The 22,316-nt window shown below is 45.3% G+C and overlaps 2 protein-coding genes across 3 annotated transcripts; both read left to right on the top strand.

Moving 5' to 3' along the window:
* The first annotated feature begins 2,557 nt into the window (after window positions 1–2,557).
* map2k7 (mitogen-activated protein kinase kinase 7) lies at window positions 2,558–10,428 on the top strand. 2 transcript variants are annotated; one of them, XM_076171033.1, is made up of 12 exons: window positions 2,597–2,754; window positions 4,572–4,619; window positions 6,725–6,869; window positions 7,016–7,082; window positions 7,581–7,694; window positions 7,991–8,110; window positions 8,200–8,307; window positions 8,413–8,592; window positions 8,768–8,848; window positions 8,936–9,078; window positions 9,167–9,212; window positions 9,310–10,428. In XM_076171033.1, exons 1-12 carry the CDS (start codon window positions 2,631–2,633, stop codon window positions 9,451–9,453), a joined length of 1,320 nt encoding a protein of 439 aa, XP_076027148.1. In that variant the 5' UTR covers window positions 2,597–2,630; the 3' UTR covers window positions 9,454–10,428. The 2 variants fall into 2 exon arrangements, with proteins under 2 accessions (XP_076027147.1, XP_076027148.1); XM_076171032.1 differs by lacking the exon at window positions 4,572–4,619 and having other exon boundaries at window positions 2,558–2,754.
* A 5,024-nt stretch (window positions 10,429–15,452) lies between these two features.
* On the top strand, window positions 15,453–17,547 carry LOC143016624 (lysozyme g-like). The gene is made up of 5 exons (XM_076171034.1): window positions 15,453–15,578; window positions 15,656–15,739; window positions 15,821–16,023; window positions 16,299–16,437; window positions 17,062–17,547. The coding sequence occupies exons 1-5, from the start codon at window positions 15,575–15,577 to the stop codon at window positions 17,193–17,195; spliced, it is 564 nt and encodes a 187-aa protein (XP_076027149.1). The 5' UTR covers window positions 15,453–15,574; the 3' UTR covers window positions 17,196–17,547.
* Window positions 17,548–22,316: the final 4,769 nt, after the last annotated feature.

Below are 22,316 nucleotides of genomic sequence, written 5' to 3'. Positions count from 1 at the left end.
CTTCCTTCTTTATTTTCTTTCCCAATGTCAGTCCCCCAGCAAAGGAGTCAGCATGTTTCTTCAAAGTAAAGTTAACTCTAACTTTATCGTTTGATGATTTCCTTTCACAAATCGGACAGTTTTTGTTTTTAGTTTGTTCCCAGAATTGTTCCAGGCAGTTGGAACAGAAGCTGTGGCTGCAGCCCAGAGTCACAGGATCTCTGAACGTCTCTGTACACACATGACATTTCAAATAACTGTAAAGTAAATCTTTCTCTGCCATTTTCTCACTTTCACCCAAATTATTGTTGAATATCGACTCACTGAATCAAAGTTCCCTAAAGGTTCTCCTTATAATCCACCAGATGATGTTTCTCAGTGCAGATCTCACCCTGTTATGGCTTTTATATCTGTTCAACAATGCATGAATCTACTTTCATTCTCACCTCCTCTTTCACAAGTTAATCATTAATCATTACAAATGCAGCCAATAAAACACGTGGACGATCTGTCCTGTAGGCTGTGGGACAGGATGGACAGGATGGACAGGATTGACTTCAGCTGTTTCATTCTGGTCCCAAACACTGCAGACCTCTCGTCTCTGTCTGGTGACTTCAGCACTGTATGAGGTGAAGACTGACAAAGGAACAGGAAGTGGAGGATTTCTGCGAGAACCAAAACTGGCATCTGATCTTTTCAGCATGCAAGAGTTAAATGTATGAATGTGCCAGTGAAAGTCAGGAAGCTCAGAATAAGAAACACCATCAGACTTTATTAGACGATCAAAGTCTCACTCATGGTTGCAGCTCATGTGATTACTGTTTATTATCCTGCACCTTAGACTCAAAGTGCCTTCGATCATCAGATAAACCACATTATGATGATCATGATCTTATTTGCTTTCAGCTTTAGATATACAAGCGTCAGACTCTGACCTCAACATAGGCCAAAGGAGAAAACATAAACATAAACTATATATGAACTCAAACCCCAGTGAGGTTTGTGCTTGGGTTGGATTCAGCAGATGACTGGTTGGTCGCTCTCACTCTGTTTCCTCCTCTTCATCAACATTAAAGCCACAACTCATTCTGCCCACTTTGAGGTCGCCTGTTGCCTAAAAATCACAAATGGCCCTGCAGCCTGTTATTTATGCTTCCTCTGTCAGTGTGACTGATCATGACTGTAATGTGATGTCATGTCTCGCTATGTTATAGTTTAGTTCATGTTCAGTGTTTAATATCTCGTCCTTGTCTCACGTTATGTTATGTACCGTCACTCATGTCTTGTGATCGTCTGCCCCGCCCTTGATTGTTGTACCTGTGTCTCATTACCTCATGTATAAGTAGTCCATGTCTCCCCTTGTCCGGTGCAAGTTTGTCTTGTAAAGTCATGTCAAGTTGAGTGTTCAAGTCCAAGTATTATGTCAAGTCTAGTTTTTGGCCTCATGCATATTTTTGTAAAGCCTTGTTTATCCAGAGTAAAGGATTTTGTTTGAACCTCTTCCAGAGTTGAGCATTTGGATCCATTCCACATGGAATCCTAAATGAGCCATCAGATGTCCTGAAATATGCATAACTCAGGTGGTGGAGGTGTGTCAGAGCTTCCTTCAGGCCCTTCATGTGCTTTGCTCCACTCTACATAAATGAACCTGAGATGTGGAGACATCAACACGCCCAGTATGAATCAAGGCTCCATTATTCCTTCGCGATGAGTTGTTGATGATGTAGAACAGTGTTGTAAAGATAAGATAAGACAAGGTGAAAGTTTATTCACCCGAAGGAAATTACTGTAATCACCACCACAGTCATTCCCCTAAGGTAATCTGTAACTTGCACATTTATGAACGTCAACAGCCAACCCAGGCCAGAAAACCATTTAGATGTTGCAGCTCTAGTTTAGTTTTTGTTTGTTTTTGCCCAGTATGAGCTCCTGTTGAGCTCTCCTGAAAGTCTTTGAAAATGGAATAAGCCTTGTCTGTGCCTCAAACCTCTTTGGCTCTGATGACCTTCAGGACCTTTCACATAGATTCTAGACTAGAGGGACGAATAAGCAGACAAATAAATAAGATTTAAGCCAATGACGACATCAAATACTTAATAAAACTAAAATGTACACAATGATGTAAGCAGCTTGTTTTTGCTTTTCAGCTCTTTCAATTCCACAAAGAATGTGATCACACACGTATTACTGAATGTTTGACTGACTGGTTTCAATAATGACATTCGAAACACGTTCACTATTGTGGCAGTATGACGTAATGTAAACAAGATGTGGAATTTCATGTTTCCCAAATTTTGAAGTGTTGCCTCTACATCGTTTTCTGATTGAATAGTTATTCGCGGGTTCAGATGCAGTCATGATCTATGAAGCGAGCGGGTTCGATAACTTAATAATGGCCTAATTCTTGTTATTATTAGTAAAGAAATACAAATACAAAGAAATACAAAACTGATGAAGCCTATAGTGACGCCCAGGGCATGGGGACAGAAGTGTGACATGTATGGTCACATTACTGCAGCGTGTGTGTGTGTGTGAGAGAGAGTGTGTGAGAGAGAGTGTGTTTGTGTGTATGTGTGTGTGTGTGTGCCTGCCAGAGAGGGGAGTCGAGAGCTCTGCTGGGAGCTCGTCTACATGGTGCTCAATTTTTCAAGATGTCGTCGCTGGAGCAGAGGCTGTCGCGAATCGAGGAGAAACTAAAGCAGGAAAATAAAGAAGCCCGGCGGAGAATCGACCTCAACATCGACATGAGTCCGCAGCGATCACGTCCGAGGCCAAGTGAGTGTCCACCGCGGAGGACCGGGGAGTCGGTAACGGCCAGAATACCGGGAGAAAGCTCGGGGAGGATAGGCGGAGGGGAGGGAGGGGAGGAGCGGGGGCTGTTATGCTGCTGTTAGCCGCTACATGCTAACAGGCTAGCCACATAAACAAACACCGACGCGGCTTGCTCGGTTTATAACGCCGCTCAAACGCTTTCTTATTAACGCAACAGTTTTTACGTTAAGAGTAGCGGAATTTGAGAAACTAAAGCGCTGTCATGATTTATTTCACGAGTAGTCACGACCCGAAACGTGTTTGACTCTGTCCTGTCAAACATGCTAATGTAGCCAGCTAGCGGCTCCACTGCTGCTCGCCTTCGGGCCCAGCGTTAAGATGTTTGTTGTTTTCACTCCGTTTGTGCTCCGTGAAGGCGGTGCCATGCACACCCCGAGTACGAGCACTTTAATTCAATAACAGGCAACGACTAAACTGTGGTTTATTGCAGATATATCCCTTTTTACTCTCAAATATGAGCCTTGGCCGGACAGTAGAGGCTAATCTGTGCAAGCTAACGGGTTTAGCCAGCGTTCAATATACGATGTGTCTGAAAAGTGTTTATGTGTAAATACTACAAGTACACTTTTGACAGGGATATTACAGTTTAATAAACACCATTTGAATACATTCCTACCGAGTTTTCAGTCAATGTGGATGCTGTGTCGCAGAAAGCGAGGCAGCAGTGATTTTGGGCCCATTTGAAGAATGTGGAAAGAAAACTATCAACACAAGAAGTCCTTTAGTTTACATCTGTGAGCTATGAAGCAAAGAAGGCAGATGTATAATTCAATATATGTCACAATTTTCACGAAACAAAACAAAGACGGTGCTAAATTCACAAGTAAATCAGTGATTGGGACACTGAGATTTAAACGTGTTAATATCTGAATCAGATGCTTCCAAAGAAACTGGTGGCACCTAAATTCCACAACAGTAATAATCAGAAAGATTTGACTCATAACAAGATCAAAAAAGCCTCATGACTTAAGAGATGAAGGAATAGAAAGTTTGAAGTGAATGTATGAATACAGAGATGTGTAGCAGATCCTGCCAGGTTCCTTCACTGTCAGGCGGGTTGTGATGCTCCTCAACAACACGATCCACAACTCAATCCTTCTCTGTTCTGTTGATTTGTGAAATTATTGATCCCCTGCCTGACTGAATGGAAGCCCGCTGAATTTCATTTCTTCGAATAACGTGTCGTTAATACACGAGCGATCATGAGGAAGTCATCAGCGCTCGCATGCTAGGCCTGAGACGTCCACGGTTTGAGGATTGCCAAAACGAATGAGCTCTTCTGTGCAGGGTCACAGGGTTCTGGAGCCGGTCCTCCAGTCTTACCGGCTCTGTTTCACACTGCACCGGAATCTGACAAACGCTCTTTAAAAAATATTTGCCATGCATCGCTCACTCAAACACTGAGAATCAGTCACAGCAAAATATAAGCAGTACGTCACTCTCTCAATCTCTCACCCACTCTCTCTCCTACAGGTCGTCACCTCTGAAATGTCGATGTGACAAACGTGCAGTCTTTATTTTCTGTACTTGCCTTGAAAACATGTTGTGGCCGCTGTCTCTCACAGCGTCGGAACAGAGAAGTTAAATTGTGTTCTATTTGTGAAATGACAGCGGTTGTTTGTCAGAGAGAAAGAACAAGTGAGTGAATGACAGAGGTTTGTTGGGGGAGTGTGTACGCATGTGTGATGGTCATAGTAGAACAGTGCAGTAACGAGCGTGCGTGTGTGTGTGTGTGTGTATATTTTCTCTCCTCCGTCTAGTCATCGTGATCCAGCTCAGTCCTGCTCCAGCCCCTTCCCAGCGTGCAGGTATCATTCAATCCATCGCTCTCTCTGCCACTGCATACCCCTCTTTCTCTCCTGCACCGCCTCCCATCCCTTCGTCCACATCTTCGTCTTTCTCATTTTAGACCATTTACGTTACTACTGAGTTTCCCTTCCTGTCTCTTAATATCCACTTGTCACCCTACAGTTATTAGTTCAATACAGCCTAAAAAGCAGAGGCAAAAGAACTGGAACTCATATTAGAAGTGGCTGTAATAATAATTTAGATGACAATGTACACTGACAAACACACACATACACACCCTTACACTGTTGAATATAAATGGCCCGTAGAGGTTTGACAGTGTATGAAAGGCTTAATGCTTGTTTGTGAAGCTACACCTTGACCTCCGCTGACCTTTTATCCCAGCAGACATTTGCACCTTCGCCTCAAATCACATCCTCTCTTCATATTTCCATCCCTACCCTCTCTCTCTCTCTCTCTCTCTCTCTCTCTCTCTCTCTCTCTCTCTCTCTCTCTCTCTCTCTCTCTCTCTCTCTCTCTCTCTCTGTGCGTGTGTGTGCCAGTGGCAGGGCAATGTCGGTGTGTGTGTGTGTGTTGAGTATGTACACGTGTCAGAATATTAACCTTTGTTTTGCTGGAGGTAGAGAATCACGGATGTGCATGTGGCTTTTCTGCACGGCACAACGTTTGGGTTGTTTTGTTTGACACAGTTTCTAATCCAGCATCCCCATCGGTCCGTTTGCAGGAGTGCTGTGAACTGGCTTCTCTCTCTCTCTCTCTCTCTCTCTCTCTCTCTCTCTCTCTCCTTTGTTTGCAAATGACGACTCGGCTTCTCCTCCGAGTCAGACTGACTTCCAGCTTAGTGTGTGTGTGTGCGCTCAGCAGTTTTGGCCGCATTCCTCTTGTCTTTCCCTCCCGTCTCTCTCACATCGGACTGTTTGATACCGTCTCTGATTCATCTGCTGGCATCCCCCTCCTTTCCTTTTGCAGCGGCACTGTGTGAGCAGGAGGCGGGGCGGCCGTGCCTGCGAGTTTTCCCCGTTCTCGTGTCTCTGCATGTCCCTTTGCTCCCTTTGTCCTGGTCTGTCCGTCTTCCCGCCCATCCATCCGGAGACAGAGGAGCGATGGAGATGTGATCTGTGCCAAAGATTGCTCGAGTCTCTTTCTTCCTCTCCACACTAACCCCTCCGTCAGATTATTAACCAGTTCTCTACTTACAGGCTGAGCCATCCACAGGTGACTCATGGATACAAACACAAGGCGGCACTCGGTGCAGACGCCAGCTTGTCTCCACAAACATAACCATCGTATAGTAACAACTGCATGGTCCTCTCACTCTGGGACCGGGGAGAATGCTCGCTCCAAGTGTTTTTGTAAAATGGCTACGAACAAAGCCTCAGTTTTAAATGTAGTTATAAGAGGTGTGAAGCCATCTTAACTTTGTGTTCTTTGCATTTCTGTCAGATGTTCTCTGCTGCTGCTTTGGTGTCTCAGCCTCTGGTTGCATGTTGTATCTCTGCTAACACAACATGACAGATCTTTAACATTTCCATTTACACACATTTGCCACATTACACGCGCGGTAACGTGTCGATGAACACGCTTAGATCCGTGTCTTAAACGGGAGAAGGAGCATGCTTCTGTTTGCAATGTTGATTTCACCGAACCGCACCTACAACCGTCTGAATGGTTCTGGGGGGGGTCCTGCCCGAAACCGTCAGGACCCTCTGAGCTGCAGGCTAACACTGTGCTGACGCTTCTTTGCCTGAGATTGGTGTTGTTGCTTTTGCGCTGAGATAACAATAGGGTTTGTTTGTTTTAACACTGGGTTGGGACATCGGCACAACCTAAACTTAACCCAAAATCTGTCCATACACACCGGTTAGATGGATGAAGACCTGGACACGGTCAGCTTGTCTCCTGAGTGACTAATACAAAAGAGAAGAAGTGGAGGTTAAAGACTAACTGAGGCCTAAATTTAAGGAAGGCGATGCTAATATTCATAATAATAACACTACTTGTAGTAAAGGTGAAGCTCTAGTCCTCAGTGACCTCGTCGTTAAGCTGCTCCCTCCCTGTGTCCCCCCTCTTCCTGCCTCTAATCTGCTCTGTCCCTCCACCGTAGCGCTCCAGCTGCCCCTGGCCAACGACGGAGGCAGCCGCTCGTCGTCTGCAGAGAGCTCGCCTCAGCACCACCCGTACACCAGCCGCCCGCGACACATGCTCACCCTGCCCACGCCGCCGTACGGCCTGCAGAAGAGCCTAGAGAAGTATGTGGAGACTCTGAACTCCTGCCAACGCACACCCGAGCCTCGCGGGTCTCACACTGACTCTCTCTCTCTCTCTCTCTCGTGCTCATTGGCTAAATCCACTATGTGTGTGTGTGTCTGTGTGTGTGTTTGTTGCGTCCCCACAGTGCAGAGATTGACCAGAAATTGCAGGAGATCATGAAACAGACCGGCTACCTAAAGATCGACGGCCAGGTGAGATGTGTGAAGAAAACAGTTGAGCTTCTGTAGACTGTGTGTCTTCAGTCCAGGGCGGGCAGAACACTGGGATCACACGCACACGCACACGCACACGCACACGCACACACACACACGCGCGCACACACACACACACACACACACACACACACACACACACACACACACACACACACACACACACACACACACACACACACACACACACACACACACACACACACACACACACACACACACACACACACACACACACACACAGTCTCATCCCAGCCAGTAACTCAAGTACAAAAGTATTTTTCAACAATTTAGTGTCGTCCTCAGAGTTCAGAATAGAAATGATTCAGGCTGCAGAGCTGCTGTGCCTGAGCCAGCGTCCCGTCTCCTCCGTCCTTAAGCTTGGATGGTCCACTCTGCTCTGAGGCCAACCGTCCTCCACACTGAGGCTTTAACACTTTGCTCTTGTGTTTGTTCCCCCCCCCCCCCCCCCAAAAGCGATATCCAGCGGAGGTCACGGACCTGATCAGCGAGGGGGAGATCGGCAGCGGAACGTGCGGCCAGGTTTTCAAAGTGCGATTCAAGAAGACGGGCCACGTCATCGCCGTCAAAGTAAGAGCAGCCACCTGCCCCGCCCACCTGCTGTATTATGCTTCACGCAGCGTCCTTCCCTTTGGTTTTCTCCCGTGCTCTCGTCCTCGCCAGTGTCTTACCACAGTGGGAGTAATTACCCGTCATAGCCGCCCTCCTATTTGATAAATGACTTAATTGTGGCCTTTAAACTATTAGGCAGTCAGCCGACACACCGCAGGAGTCTTTGTTTGGTGAACTGCTAATGAGCTGTTTCTCTCTCTCTCTCTCTCTCTCTCTGTCTCTCTCTCTCTCTGTCTCTCTGTGTGTGTCACCAGCAAATGCGTCGTACAGGAAACAAGGATGAGAACAAGAGGATCCTGATGGACCTGGACGTGGTGCTGAAGAGTCACGACTGCCCTTACATCATCCAGTGCTACGGCGCCATAGTAACCAGCGTGGGTTCATCTCCAAGTTATTAAACTGTTACATTTGGACAAATTATTGATAAGACAGAAGTAAAAGCTGTGTGTGTGTGTGTGTACAGACGGACGTCTTCATTGCCATGGAGTTGATGGGAACCTGTGCTGAGAAGCTGAAGAAGAGAATCCAGGGCCCCATCCCTGAGAAGATCCTGGGGAAGATGACTGTGGCGGTAAGACCAAGAGAAATGCATCAAATAAAGGTAAAGGTGTGTGTGGGGTGTCATATTTCTTTGTCTGATTGTGTGTGTGTGTGTGTGTGTGTGTGTGTGTTCCAGATAGTGAAGGCGTTGCTGTACCTCAAGGAGAAACACGGCGTCATCCACCGGGACGTCAAACCATCCAACATCCTCCTGGACGCCAAAGGTCAGATCAAGCTGTGTGACTTCGGCATCAGCGGACGCCTCGTGGACTCCAAGGCCAAGACTCGCAGCGCCGGCTGTGCTGCTTACATGGCGGTGAGCCACACACACACACAATGTGCACACAAAATGATCACCAGCACAAATGCAAACACACACACACACACACACACACACACACACACACACACACACACACACACACACACACACACACACACACACAGACGGTGTCCCGTGTAGTGACGTCTCCCTCTGCGTCCCCCTGCAGCCTGAGAGGATCGACCCTCCCGACCCCACCAAGCCCGACTATGACATCCGAGCAGACGTGTGGAGTTTGGGCATCTCTCTGGTAAAGACTCATCGTACGGTCGGACGTGTGTACGTTTCTTACCTCAGCGTTTGTCCCTAGACCTGAACGTGTCCCCATGTCCCCCAGGTGGAGCTGGCCACAGGACAGTTTCCCTACAAGAACTGCAAGACAGACTTTGAGGTCCTGACCAAAGTGCTGCAGGAAGATCCTCCTCTGCTGCCCCTCGGCATGGGCTTCTCCCTGGACTTCCAGTCCTTCGTCAAAGACTGGTGAGACACTAACACACACACACACTGCGCACAGTCTTATTGTCAGGTGTTCTGTTTTTAACTAAACTATTTGTGTGTTTGCCCACAGCCTCACAAAGGATCACAGAAAAAGGCCAAAGTACCACAAGCTCCTGGTGAGTCTCTGTTCTGCCTGAATGATCCGGTTCTTCTCTCCTGGTTGATTTGGAATCTAACTGCCTCCCCCCTCTTCCTCTTCACCTCCTCCTCCAGGAGCATAACTTCATCCGGCGCTACGAGGTGCTGGAGGTGGACGTGGCCGGCTGGTTCCAGGCGGTGATGGAGCGCACCGAGTCGCCGCGCAGCAGCCAGTGTTACAGCCACCAGCACCAGCTCCACTCTCTGTTCAGCAGGTAGCCCAGCCGCCGCCCAGTCTGACGCTGGCCAAGGCCTCAGTGCTAGACTAGCCCCCCCCCTGCCGCCCCCCCCCCCCCCAGACTTAGCTTAGCCCCCTTAGACTAGCCTAGCATTAGACCCCTCAGCCCCAGTCCGTCCGTCAGCCCACCTGTCCACCGGAGAGCCCGAGGAGCCTGCAGCAGAGGAGGACGAGGAGGGGAAAGAAGGGACGGAGACTCGGTGTCATGGCTCTGAATGGACAGACGGACAGACGGACAGATGAAATTAGCCGTTTTTGTAAAGCAGTGTTGATCTGGACAGACGTGTGTGTGTGTGTGTGTGTGTGATGGGGGAAAGATGCACATTATAGTTAGCTTCATCCGTTTACACACTCTGGTACGTTGCATCACGTTATCATAGCACCTCACACCAGTGTCTCTCACACACACTGCATTAGATTGTTCCGTTAAAGCATTCAACATTGCGTATCGTGGCGTTTCTTTGCGTTTGTCTCCGGCGTTGATCCCAGCGGTGGGATCAGTCAACAGTGTAGTCGCTACACACTGGAACATGACACACACACACACACACACACACACACACACACACACACACACTCCACTTGTATATAAACGTTATTATGGACGCAGCAACGTCCAGTGCAATTATGATTCTTCAGGTGTTTCTAGCATCACACACACTCAGGCTTTACCTGTGCGTCTGTGTGTATGATTTAAAGTTACAAAGTGTGTGTGTGTGTGTGTGTGTGTGTGTGTGTGTGTGTGTGTGTGTGTGTGTGTGTGTGTGTGTGTGTGTGTGTGTGTGTGTGTGTGTGTGTGTGTGTGTGTGTGTGTGTGTGTGTGTGTGTGTGTGTGTGTGTGTGCGCATATATCATGATAGGGTCGCTGATTGTTTTTTAGAAGTCAGATTGTATTTTTTAGCCTTTTATTCACTACAGCTCTAACACACACACACACACAGTTTTAAAATTTTAAATCATAACGACCATGATCCCTTACTAACCTGGTGTGTGTGTGTGTGTGTGTGTGTCGATGGTTTTGTTTAGCAGCTGTGCAAAAATACAAAAAAATTAGTGTCGAATTTTAGCGATGAGATTTCTGTTTTGTTTTTAAAATCTTGATACAAAATGATGAGTGAAACTAAAGGAGTCACAGCAGGTGGAGGAACATGAGGGGGAGGAGGAGGAGACGTGAGGATGACGGCGAAGAAGAGGGAGATGATGCGTTTGATATAAGTTAGTGTAGGAAAGAAGGATTTATGTCCCCGACTTTAGGGAGGCGAGGCTTTAGGGATCATAGCTCTGTAGAGATGTACAGTATGGACCAGGACCAGGACCAGGGTCAGGGTCAGGGCCAGGGTCAGGGCCAAAGCCCCAATCACCACCAGACACAGAGAGCGAAGGACGTAAGTGAACGAAGAGACAGAGAGAGAGACAGAGAGAGATTCATGGACAGGATGGAGTGAGGCAAGGGAGGAGACGGTGGCGTCAAGAAAGTGGGACGGAAGGTTAAAGAGACGTCTGAGGACATGGGAGTCAAAGTGGGGCGCAGATGACACAAGTCTGTGTGTGTGTACGCACGCTTAGACCAGCTGGTTAGTGTAAGAAGCTTTGGTGGATTCATAGGAGCGTGTGTGTGTGTGATCAGATAATATTATTTATTTACATTGCTGCTGCTTGTTGCTTTAGTCGCTGCTGTCGATTTCTTTTCCCCAAAGGACAAAAACTTTATTTTTTCTTTTAAAGCCAAATAAGTGAAATAATGCAAAGTCGACACGTCGTTACCAAATACAGAAGAGCTGAGGAAGGCAGAGAGAGAGAGAGACTCAACATAGGAGGGGAGATCACACACACACACACACACACACACACACACACACACACTCGTAGCTCGTTAGTTTCTATCCCATCATGGAGCTGCATCACTGTACAGTATGGATCTGAATCAGGGGAATGTATGTCTGTCCAGATGTGTGTGCGTGTGTGTGTGCGTGCGTGCTGACCCCAGCTCACTCCTCACAGCGACCTGTCCTCCATCCCCACTCTGTCCGTCCGTCCCTCCGTCTGTCCCCAGGCCGCCTGCTTGGCGTTGACGGTTCCCACCAAAGGTGTCGACACGGAGACGAGACAGTGTTGTTGTTATTGTTCTGAATATTGTTATTGACCTTATTATTGATTATTCTACTATATAGGACATCTCTGTATAGCTAGTGGGAGAGTGTGTCTGTGTCTGTGTGTGTGTGTGTGTCACAGAGGGAGGCTGGTGCAGAGCGACCAGGCCGCTCTTGTTTCTGCTCTGTGGCGTTCCCTGGTCCACCCCTAAATTCAAACCAAACGCTGATGAAGAGTTCCCAGCTGTTTGATATCAAATGGATGAAGCTCCCACCAAACTGAGCTGGGCCTTCATTTCCCCCTGTGAGACGCCGCTAACATGGAGGAGGAGTCACGGCTGCAGAGCCTTTGGGCCTTCGCAGACGTGTGTAATCTGGTGTTTGTGTGGATTAACCCTTTGTGTTCGCCTGAGCAGAAGACGGATCTGCGTCCAGTAAACCCTGAGCAGCGTCTTAAAGGCTCAGGCCTGATCTGCTGCTCCGTCACCTGAAACACGCCGCCTCGCCTCCGTAGAGCTCAACGGTCAGGTCAGATCAGGTGTGCGCGTGGGATTATTCTGATTACCATTGCTAATCCACATAAACACACACACACACACCTAAATGTATAAAGTGACACACACAAGCAATCCTGCCAATAGTGGCTTTCTGTGTATATTAGCTTGGCAGGTGCGAGGCCAGAAGTGTGTTATAAAGATGACATCCTAGTGTGTACCTGCGCCCTGCCTGGGCACTCTGTGTGTGTGTGTGTGTGTGTGTGTGTGTGTGTGTGTGTGTGTGTGTGTGTGTGTGTGTGTGTGTGTGTGTGTGTGTGTGTGTGTGTGTGTGTGAGACCCCCATCTGTAAGTAAACCAAATATCATTTCACTATGCAGTCATTGAAATCATGTCAGCTTGCTTGGACGGGTGAGCGCCTCCTGTACATACACAGATCTATAGACCCCTGCCCCCCCTGTGCTCCACACAGCACTGCCTTCAGCTAATTCACCCAGCGAGCGACGCCACACGAATGAGCTGACCAATATGTAAGGATTGTATTTGGGGGGGTTTGTAGTTTGGTAAATCTCGATCAATGCTGTATAGTATATCAATGCATGTTATCGTCTCCACTGTAACTGCCATTGATTTGTTTTGTTTGTTTGTTTGTTTCCAAGGCGATGGTGGGGTTGGGTCGGGGTTGCACAAAACTTTATCTTTATTTATGATTTTTACACAGTATATTCTGTATTTTGTTTTTGTGTTCTTTGAGTTCATGTGTACGCAGAAGAGCAGACACACGTTTGCCTTTTTAAAAAAAAAAACAAACACGTTTTTTAATTTTGGAGGTGAGGAGGAAGAGGAGGGGTGTGGTTCTGTATCATGTTAGGAAACTGTGTTTTGTTTCCGTTAGACAAACTTCTCCATGTCCTCTGTGTGTGTGTGTGTGTTTTATTTTTTTTCATGTACCAAAAGTCTTTATTGATGATTAGCTTTTATTTTTGTCCATTGTTTTGTTTTTGTATCATGACTGTTTTTATTCTTACTGTTGTTGTTGTTGTTATTCAGGGCTAAGATGACACCAAATTGAACAAAAGAATAATTGGGTGATTGCGGGAGGCACTGAGAGACGGAGAGCGAGACAGCAGGACGACAGACTGCCTGCCTGTCTGCCTGCCTGCCTGTCTGTCTGTCTGTCTCGTATGTGTTTCGTGAGACAGGCGATGGTTTCCTCTCTGGCGCTGTCGTCACCACGTCATAACGAAACCCTCTGAACTCAAAGTGTAATAGTATTGTTTTTAATTATTATTATTTTCCTTTGGTCAGATTTGATCGATTTATTTCTTGTCACCCCAGTTTGGGTCATAAATTGTGTGCTGTTATTTTATTCTCCTTTTTTTGTTTGTTTTTTTTCTTTCCCTCCCCTCATGAAAAATTCCCCCTCACAGCTTTTGGTTTTCTTTTTTTAATTTCAATTTTCTTTTGTTATTATTTTTGTATTCTCTCTGGTTTGTCTGTTGCTGTAGTCGTGAGCTGATTGGTCAAACACCAGAGCTTTTTCTAATGCTGAGACTGTCGTGACTCATGTTGCACTTGTGATTTTGTTTGGGTTTAGCCGGGAGGAGAAAGTCGGCCGGGAAAATTATGCGAACAAACATTATTTTCCTTATTTTCTTAAAGTCACAGCAGTCATTTTATCAATCATGGATCTGTGACACAGCAAGAAAATGATTCAACAGTGTATTTGTTTCACTGATATTTATTTATTGGTTTGTATGGTTTTTTTAAATGTGTATTGCTTTTATTTTGTGGAGGGCAAATAGGACTCAAGGTAGAGGAGTAGTCGCTCATTGGCATTTTATTATTGTATACAGAAACCAAAATATTATATTCAACCATTACACTAACGTACAGTTATAAAGTAACAGATATACACATTTAGATAGAAGTACGTGGATGCTTCATTACTGACATCCTTTATTTTGTTAACTGTTAACCCTCCAAACACAAACAAAGTCCCGGTGTAAAGCCGAGTAGCTGCCGCAGCATGCTGCATTAGAACTCTAGAGATGCTTTGGCGATTGTCAACAATTGATGCGTGTGTGTGTGTGTGTGTGTGTGTGTGTGTGTGTGTGTGTGTGTGTGTAGTTTGAAGCTGGGATGTGCCCTGATGAAAGTGTTGAATGCCAGCTTACAGTCCTACAGACTCCATGTGTGCTGTTAGCCTGCACTCCCAGTTAAAGTGGGAGAATCCTGCTTTGAGGTTTCTTAGTTGGTTGCTGCATGATTTGCTCGATTTCAGGGGGGGAGGGAAGGAGGGAGGGAGGGAGGGGGTGATTGATTGATATCAGTCACAGTTGTTGCATTACCAAGGCTTCATGTGTGTATGACATCATGGATCTAACGTTTTGACATCTACACAGCTTTACTATGTTTCTCTTTTGTTTTTTCTCTTTTTTTTGGCTGTACTTTATTTCCCCCAGTCTCATTTCAGACACAATAAATGCCATTATATTGTGAATACCTCAGGATTTTTTTGGAGAAAAAAAAAATAAAATACTTAAAAATCAAATAAATAAATAAAAACTCAAAACAGTTTGTGTTGTCACTTTCTGGGCTGCAATTTTCATTGTGTTTGCTTGGTTTTACTGCAGGTGGCGCCATTATTTGATGCTGCTGTTGAGGTCGGATAAAACCCTGCATTTAGAACATACATTGCACACAGTAAAGACTCATCAGGGTTGTGTGTTTTGGGATACAGAAAATATATAAAATATAATATTTACTATAGTAGATACTTAATTATAAAAACTGTTTCAAGATCCTAAAGAGACGAGCAGAAAAATTCTCCTCAAAAGTAAAAATAAAAACAACAATATTTTTTCCACATTTGGTATTGTATTTCTCAGGGCTCATTTGTTTTGTGAAAAAAAACCCCAAGAAATCTAAAATTGTCCATTCTAGCAACATTGACTGGAAAATTCTTAATGCCTCAAACTTATAAACAGTTTGGTATTGTATTATCTCAAAATACAGTTTCCTGTTTTATTCCGGAACTCAAAGTATTAGGAAGTTTGTAGAAAGTCCCAGGAGTCTTTTGGTTTCACCCTGTAACTCACCTCACCTCCACACTTTCTCTTTCACGCTTGACAAAGTCCAGTTCAGTCTCCCTGGCCTGGACTCTCCCTCCCTCAGCGTTATAAAGCTGCACGAATGCCCTTTCTCTGCTAGGCTCTGTTTTCTTGGAAACCATGTGCTGCTCTAGTGCGCTCTGATTGGCTGACACAAAGCAGCCCCCACCCCCCCCCCCCCCCCCCCCCCCCCGCCCCCGCATTTCACCGCGCCCGCCTATTTGACAAGCTCTGCCTCAGTGTTATACAGCCGCATGCCTTCCTCTGCTGGGCTTTGTTTTCTTGGAAACCACATGCTGCTCTCTTGGCTGTGATTGGCTGACACAAAGCAGGCGGTTCAGAGCGCAGCGTATATAAGGTCCTGACTGAAGCATGAGAACGTGCTGACAAACAGAAGAACTCAACATGGGTGAGCTTTGATCTTATGGTGTCATTTGCTTTGACGCTGAAACTCTTTTCAATAATCTGTCTTTTGTGCTTTTGCAGCGTCTCGCTACGGAAACATTAATGGCGTGCAAACAACTGGAGCATCTGGGGAAACAGCAGGAGCAGATGGAAAGAGATCAACTGGTGAGTGACACAAAATACTTCTCCGTTCATGATGGACTTGTTGAACCTGAACTGAGAGACGTTGCGTTTGATTTCACACAGGCGTTGCTGCATCGCAGGAAATGGCAGCAGATGATCTTCCTTACATAAACAAGTACAAGAGAATTATCATCAGCGCCGCTGGTGAGCATGGGGTGGAACCGGCTGTGGTGGCCGGCATCATCTCCAGAGAGACCCGTGGAGGCCGAGGGGCCGGGCTCCAGGGCGGCTATGGGGACCATGGCAACGCCTTTGGACTGATGCAGGTCTGTCTGTAGGATTGTTAAAACTGTGAGGCTGATGTGAAAGTCAAACCCTGAAGTTACCAGCAGCTGTGTTTTTGATGTATCTTTGTAAGTTTTGAATGCTTAACATGGGTTCTAATGTCATGATAACAACCATATAGGCACTACATGTAAATACTGCTTAAAGGAGATATTGCTTTGATACAGTAGAGAAATGTGACAGTTTCTCTCAAGAAGACGTAATCTGTGTGAAGACTCCCCAGCTCACTCCCTGACTCCCTTGTATTGGTTAAAAGGTTGACAAGCGATGGCACACACCCCGGGGTGCGTGGGACAGTGAGGAGCACATCAGCCAAGGCACCGGGATTCTCACAGACTCCTACTCACAAATTGAGAGAAAGTTTCCTAACTGGACCAAAAATCAGAAGCTGAAAGGTAAATCTGTTTGTTTCATTTCATAACACGGCTCTGGGCATGAAGTCACGCTGAATTATAGGAATACAGAGTCAATTATGGAGAATTCACATTCTTTCCTATTGCTGGAATTCAATAAACAAATTATGTTGCAATTATATTGTTTAAAAGAATCATGGGAACAAGCAGATGATGAACCTATTTGTCATAAAATACATTATAAAGACATTCCTTTAATTGATGTTACATGATTTGGTTTGGTTATAGTAGACTTTTAGCACCAGCACTATTTTAGTGCCTCATTTCACTTCATATTCAGTATGTATGCTTGAATCTTGAATAAATCCATTATATCAAAACAGAAGGGAACATCAAAAAACAAAACAAAGTCAAAACAAATCATTCTGATTCTAAGACTTGCGGTTCTAAATTTCAAAGTTTAAAGTAACGACATGTTCCGGGTTCTTCCCTGCATCAAGTCTAACCTGCCCCAAAAAGTTTCATGAAAATGGGTTTATAACTTTCCCAATTATCCCAAACTCAGGCAAAAACATTGAAAACCTCCTTGGCTGAGGTACTAACATCATTAATGATACTTACAAAATTGAAAAATAAAAATAACAACACCTGGATCTGCTGTTTTAGGAGCCCTGGCTGCCTACAACATGGGTGCAAGCAGAGTGGAGTCCTACGACAAGGTGGACGCTTGCACCACTGGGAGGGATTATGCCAACGATGTCACTGCCAGAGCACAGTACTACAAGAGACAGGGATACTAACACACACGCACACACTGAAGCAAATAGACATCCATAACTGTCCCCTATGATGTCACACTATCTCTTCCTGGAGTTGTTTCCATAAAATAATCTGGGAATATCCTGTGTTGGCTAATTGCTGTATTGTGTGTCTGAGGAGATGTATTTGTTGTGTGTGTTTCCACTCCCGCTCTTCTTTCATCATTGGACCCACTTCATGAGACTCTTGTCCCTCTGCTGTGATCAGTGTGATGATCAGAGTCCAATGTTGGCCTGGAAAACCATTCAGTGTTTTGTGAAACGTTGTTGTTCAGGTGTTTATATACTATACCGTGTTTGTGACCAGAATAAACTTAAACCATCGCCAACCTCACCTGTGTGTTTGCTCTGTTTAATGGGGAAAGGTGTGGAAGTCACGCTGAAGACAAAAGATTTCATTGCATTGTATTTATTATTTAATAGCATTAATATTTGTGTTAAGATCCCTCCTGTTGAGACATGGCTCAATAAAGATGCACAGAAACACAAATACTGAATTCCAAAATGAAATAAATCTAATTTGTTTGTTTTAATTTCAACAAAATCAAATCCTTGTGTAAACTATTTTACCAAACTATACCAAACATTTTTCAACAAACTATTTGAGCCATTTGATACTGAAAAATAAACTTAAATAAAATGACTAAATAAGAATAAATTAAATTGATCAGCACCATGACCTCGGGAGCACAACATATTAAACACTTACCAAACAAAAATGAAAATAACAAATTGTGCTGATTTTTTTAAACAAAATGATCAAGTCAGGATTAATGGCTACAAGGAGCACGTTTTGCACTGCGAAACTTTTCGAGGCGGGGTTTGAAGCATGATACTGCAACTCTCAGCTCCTGCTCAATGTTTAGCTGGGATCTGTACTTTGAAGAATGCCCACAGCCCTCTGCCCTAAGAGTGGATACTGCTTTCGAGTGAAAGAGCTGATCTTGTCTGTGAGTTGAGGGAGGTGTTAATCTTTCACCGGCATGTTTTCGCTGAAAAACTCAAGCGGCTTATCAGCGTGGTTGGGGTGTGGTGTGTGTGAACTACGAGGGTTGACAACACGTGAAACTATTGCGGAAAACTATCATGCAAGTAACATGCTGCAGCCATTGTAAAGCCAGAGAGAATCTGCAGGAAGTGAGCGGGTGCCACAGGGCAGAACCCGCCTTCAAAATAAAAGTCCCTGATAATGTAACGTTACAGGCACACTACATGTATTCGTGAAAGCGCCACTGCCACCTATGGTACGGCAATGAAAAAGCAAACGGTAGATCGCCGTGCATGTTCCCCGGGGTCACACGCGCCTCCCCTGGCATTTCACCGCGCCCCTCTATTTGAGAAGCACTGAGCGGGTTATATATTACTACAAATAATGAGCCTCAAACTCTTGGAACTTAAATCCTGGGGACTCAAACCCTGGGAAATCAAATCCTGGGGACCCAAACCCCGAACTAAAGTAGACTCAAACTAAATTAGTTTAATTTAAACACAAGACTCAAACTTGTGATCACGCCGGATCGGGAAGCCCGTACTTCCCAAGTCTGGACCGCATATGAGAATTCCAACGTGTTACTCCAATTACTCATCCGCAGATTTCAGTCCGTCTACTCTAACCATTACTTTGACATTTACATGACTACAGCAGATAATCACTGAACTGGACTTTAGCGTGTCCAATTACCTATTACAGATTTGATTTAACAAGTTCTGTACTGTACCTTTTGAGTTGCGTGCTTTATAGAAGTGGAGCGTTTGCCTCTGTGGTCATATGTCGTCCTCTATGATGTCACATCCTCCCTTTATCCAGTCATCTCCTATTGCCAAATGCTCTCCTGGAACTCCATGTGGTTCCTGGATCCAAGTAATGTTCACCTCTTCATGCAACATCTAAGCCTCTTCTTAAGCTTCCTCTGGTGGTGTGACTGTTACTGTTAATATAACTAACTGCTGACCAAACTCTCTTACTGAGGTCACATCATAGTCTATCTATTGATATTCAGATGTATTGGTCGTCTGAGGGGAGATGTATTTGTTGTGTGTGTTTCCACCCCTGCTCTGCTTTCATCATTGGACCCACTTCATGAGACTCTTGTCCCTCTGCTGTGATCAGTGTGAAGATCCAAAGAGTCCAATGTTTTGAAACGTTGTTGTTCAGGTGTTCTAAACTGTGTTTGTGAATAAACTTAAATAATAAACTTAATAAACTCATAAACTTAAACCATCGCCAACCTCACCTGTGTGTTTGCTCTGACAAAAGACAAAAGATTTCATAGTTTAATAATGAATTTGAGGTTTTTATACAAAAGTGAAAAACAATATGTCTGTCTGTCTGTCTGAGGGCAAATTCACCTGAGCCAAAGCCTGAGATGGAGCATAGCCTAATGTCTCCTCTCCACCTGGGGATGCACAGGTGGAGCACAGGAGGAGCACAGGTGGAGCACAGGAGAAGCACAGCTGCTCCACACACACACAGAACCTGTGGCAGCGGCCTGCTCGCCTCCCAGAGCCGCCATCTTTGCCTTCTTGACTTTTATTATCATTTACTTTTATTATCCATCTAATTGTTGACTTGTTTCTCCGTGTTATTAAAGTAAACCTAAAACAAAGTCATGTATCAAAATGTGGAACATACGGATCATCAACATCATTCATTCTCATCTGATGACGTCACACTCCTGTCTGTTTTGCATTCAGCGGAGCGGCGACCCAGACGGGATCAAAGTGTTAGCGGCGCTTATGTGACAATGTTTGACCACAACCAAGGGAGACATCGCTGTGATCCTTTATTAATACAAACTGCGCACTTTATTAGCTACATCACTTCACAATGCACCGCTCACAGTAAAAGGCAGCAGTCTGTCATGTTGTGTTCTTCACTGTCGCCCCTAGGTGGCAGCACAGAAGCATCATACTGTGGCCCTGTTGGGACCTGCTGCACGGGGGTGTGGGCTCTGGCAGAATGTCCCTAAAATATTCTAAACATTCATAAAATATAATACAATACACTTTGTCACTTTGAATCACAGCCCTGATCTGATCAAAGCTTCCAATTGAATTCAGAAAAACTCAACTAAACCTTAACAGAAGACACTGAATGACCAATGAGAGAGCTCCGAGCTGTTTCATGAATTCAGCTCCTGTGTAATCAGAGGTGCACAGGACTGGAAAGGACTGCTGGTGGATATTCGATGTTAATGTAAAGAGCTCCTAAGTGCTCCTGCTGCTGCATTAACATGTGTCATTTTCTCTGTTGTCCACAGGGGGCGTTCTCTTCTGTCATCAGCGTTCCATGTGAAGCCTGAGGCGGGACTATAAACAACACACAGCAGGTAAGGCAAACGAGTCAACATCAAAGTGTTTGAGATTTGGAAAGACAATAATTCTGTTGCTCCATAAGTGGCTGAGAGTCTGAAAGCTCCTGACGATACAAATCTGCTCTGTGTCTCCATCCAGATGTGTTGAAACATGATCGAGGTTCCTCCCACACCTCCTCTCCTCCCACACCTCCCCCTCCTCCTCACTCCTCGCTCCTCTTCCTGCTCTGTGACTTTTACCTGCGGTTGACATGACTTGACACGACTCCTCGTCCTCTTCCTCTAGCAAAGTTGCACAACAACATAGAAGGTCTTCAAATGCGCCATGTAACTCTCAACACTTCTTCATTCTAGTTTGTAGGAGGCTTGTGGTGTGTGCGCGGTCGTGTCACACTACAAGGCGAAGCTGCTGGCTACACAAATGGCCTCACATGATGATGACTGTGTGGCAAAACACACACAGATCCTCTGAGTGACGCACAAAATAGATTGCATGGACCTTTAAGGCCTTAAGCAATAGAGTGGTGACACAAAGATACAGTGAAGACGAAACTGTCCACAAGTACACACACGCTGTCGCACAAACTAAACAAAGAAGAACTTTGTAACTTCTCCTGAGCTTCACACAGAAAAGTCTGTCAGAAAAGTCATTAGGAGACTTTTTGCTATTTTTGTCAATTTCTTCAAAAGTGATCACAGTCTGAATCGGAACCTTTGACTTTTGAAGCCTTGTTTTGTGCTTTTTTTCTTTATCCACAACAATACAAATATGAGCCAGACATGAAAGCCAAAATGGTAGCTGGGTGTGTGTGTGTGTGTGTGTCATCATGCAGTCGTGCTTCAACACGCCGTCTCTACATTTTCATGCTCATCAGCTCATCTTTGATGTGTGACAGATTTAAAAACATGGAGAGGTTCAGGGCTCGGGGTAATGACTGGGTTAGAAAAGTAACTTTACACCGGCGAGGACACACAACAATAGACCACACCTCCACCTCTGTGCTCTGCGGCCCTCTCTCTTTCTGCCTCTCTTTCCCCTTCTCTCTTTCTCTGACCATATATGGTAGGAAATTAACCCAAACTCTCATTGGTGGATGGTTGAATAAGTGCCAGGTAGACACTTCCTCCTGTGTGCAGTCCATTTGAGCGACATTCGTCAGTGGCATGTTGTAAGCCCAACCCTAAGGTCATGTTATTTGTGCCATCATTATCTCTCAATCCTGATCATTAAAGGTGTTTATACAGAGAGAGTAGAACACAAAAGGAGAGTGTGTACACGTGTATAAGATGAGACACACAGCAGGGCTGGAATCGTCCACTGACATCACCCTCCTTTATTTTATTTTTCAATACAAACCATAGAGAGTGAACATACACACAGCACGCCGCGTGGTGAATTGGGTTTTTAAAAACGTTTGTTTGTTCTTTCTGCAGTCGGTTATGTTTATCTCATATTTCCACTGTATACACACTGGCAGGACCGCACCCTTGATGCTGTATTCCTCCTCCTCGTGCAGGTAGAGACGAGGCTCCGCATTCCTACACACACATACACACACACACACACACACACACACACACACACACACACACGTTATGCAGAAATGCACTATGAGGGTACACACCGATCCTGCTGGGCCTAGAGCACTGTCTTGAAGTTTCTGAGATCTGAGCGCTCTCTCTCTCTCTCTCTCTCTCTCTCTCTCTCTCTCTCTCTCTCTCTCTCTCTCTCTCTCTCTCTCTCTCTCCACAGTCCAAAATTATATATATATTATTAGATATTAATATT

Source organism: Genypterus blacodes, unplaced genomic scaffold (assembly GCF_046128005.1).
Source record: "Genypterus blacodes isolate CSIRO-AG114 ecotype Tasmania unplaced genomic scaffold, CSIRO-AGI_Gbla_v1 ptg000240l_1, whole genome shotgun sequence".
In the NCBI taxonomy this organism is placed as follows: domain Eukaryota; kingdom Metazoa; phylum Chordata; class Actinopteri; order Ophidiiformes; family Ophidiidae; genus Genypterus; species Genypterus blacodes.
The sequence above is the reverse complement of the archived record's forward strand: the minus strand, read 5'-3'. Positions and strand labels throughout refer to the sequence as shown.

Excerpts from the sequence above, each read along its gene's own strand:
- map2k7 (XM_076171033.1), top strand. The coding sequence starts at position 2,631 with ATGTCGTCGCTGGAGCAGAGGCTGTCGCGAATCGAGGAGAAACTAAAG. Across the intron at positions 7,083-7,580 it reads ACCTAAAGATCGACGGCCAG|CGATATCCAGCGGAGGTCAC; the intron begins GTGAGATGTGTG and ends CCCCCCCAAAAG. Across the intron at positions 8,593-8,767 it reads GCTGTGCTGCTTACATGGCG|CCTGAGAGGATCGACCCTCC; the intron begins GTGAGCCACACA and ends GTCCCCCTGCAG.
- LOC143016624 (XM_076171034.1), top strand. Across the intron at positions 16,024-16,298 it reads ACGCCTTTGGACTGATGCAG|GTTGACAAGCGATGGCACAC; the intron begins GTCTGTCTGTAG and ends ATTGGTTAAAAG. Across the intron at positions 16,438-17,061 it reads CAAAAATCAGAAGCTGAAAG|GAGCCCTGGCTGCCTACAAC; the intron begins GTAAATCTGTTT and ends CTGCTGTTTTAG.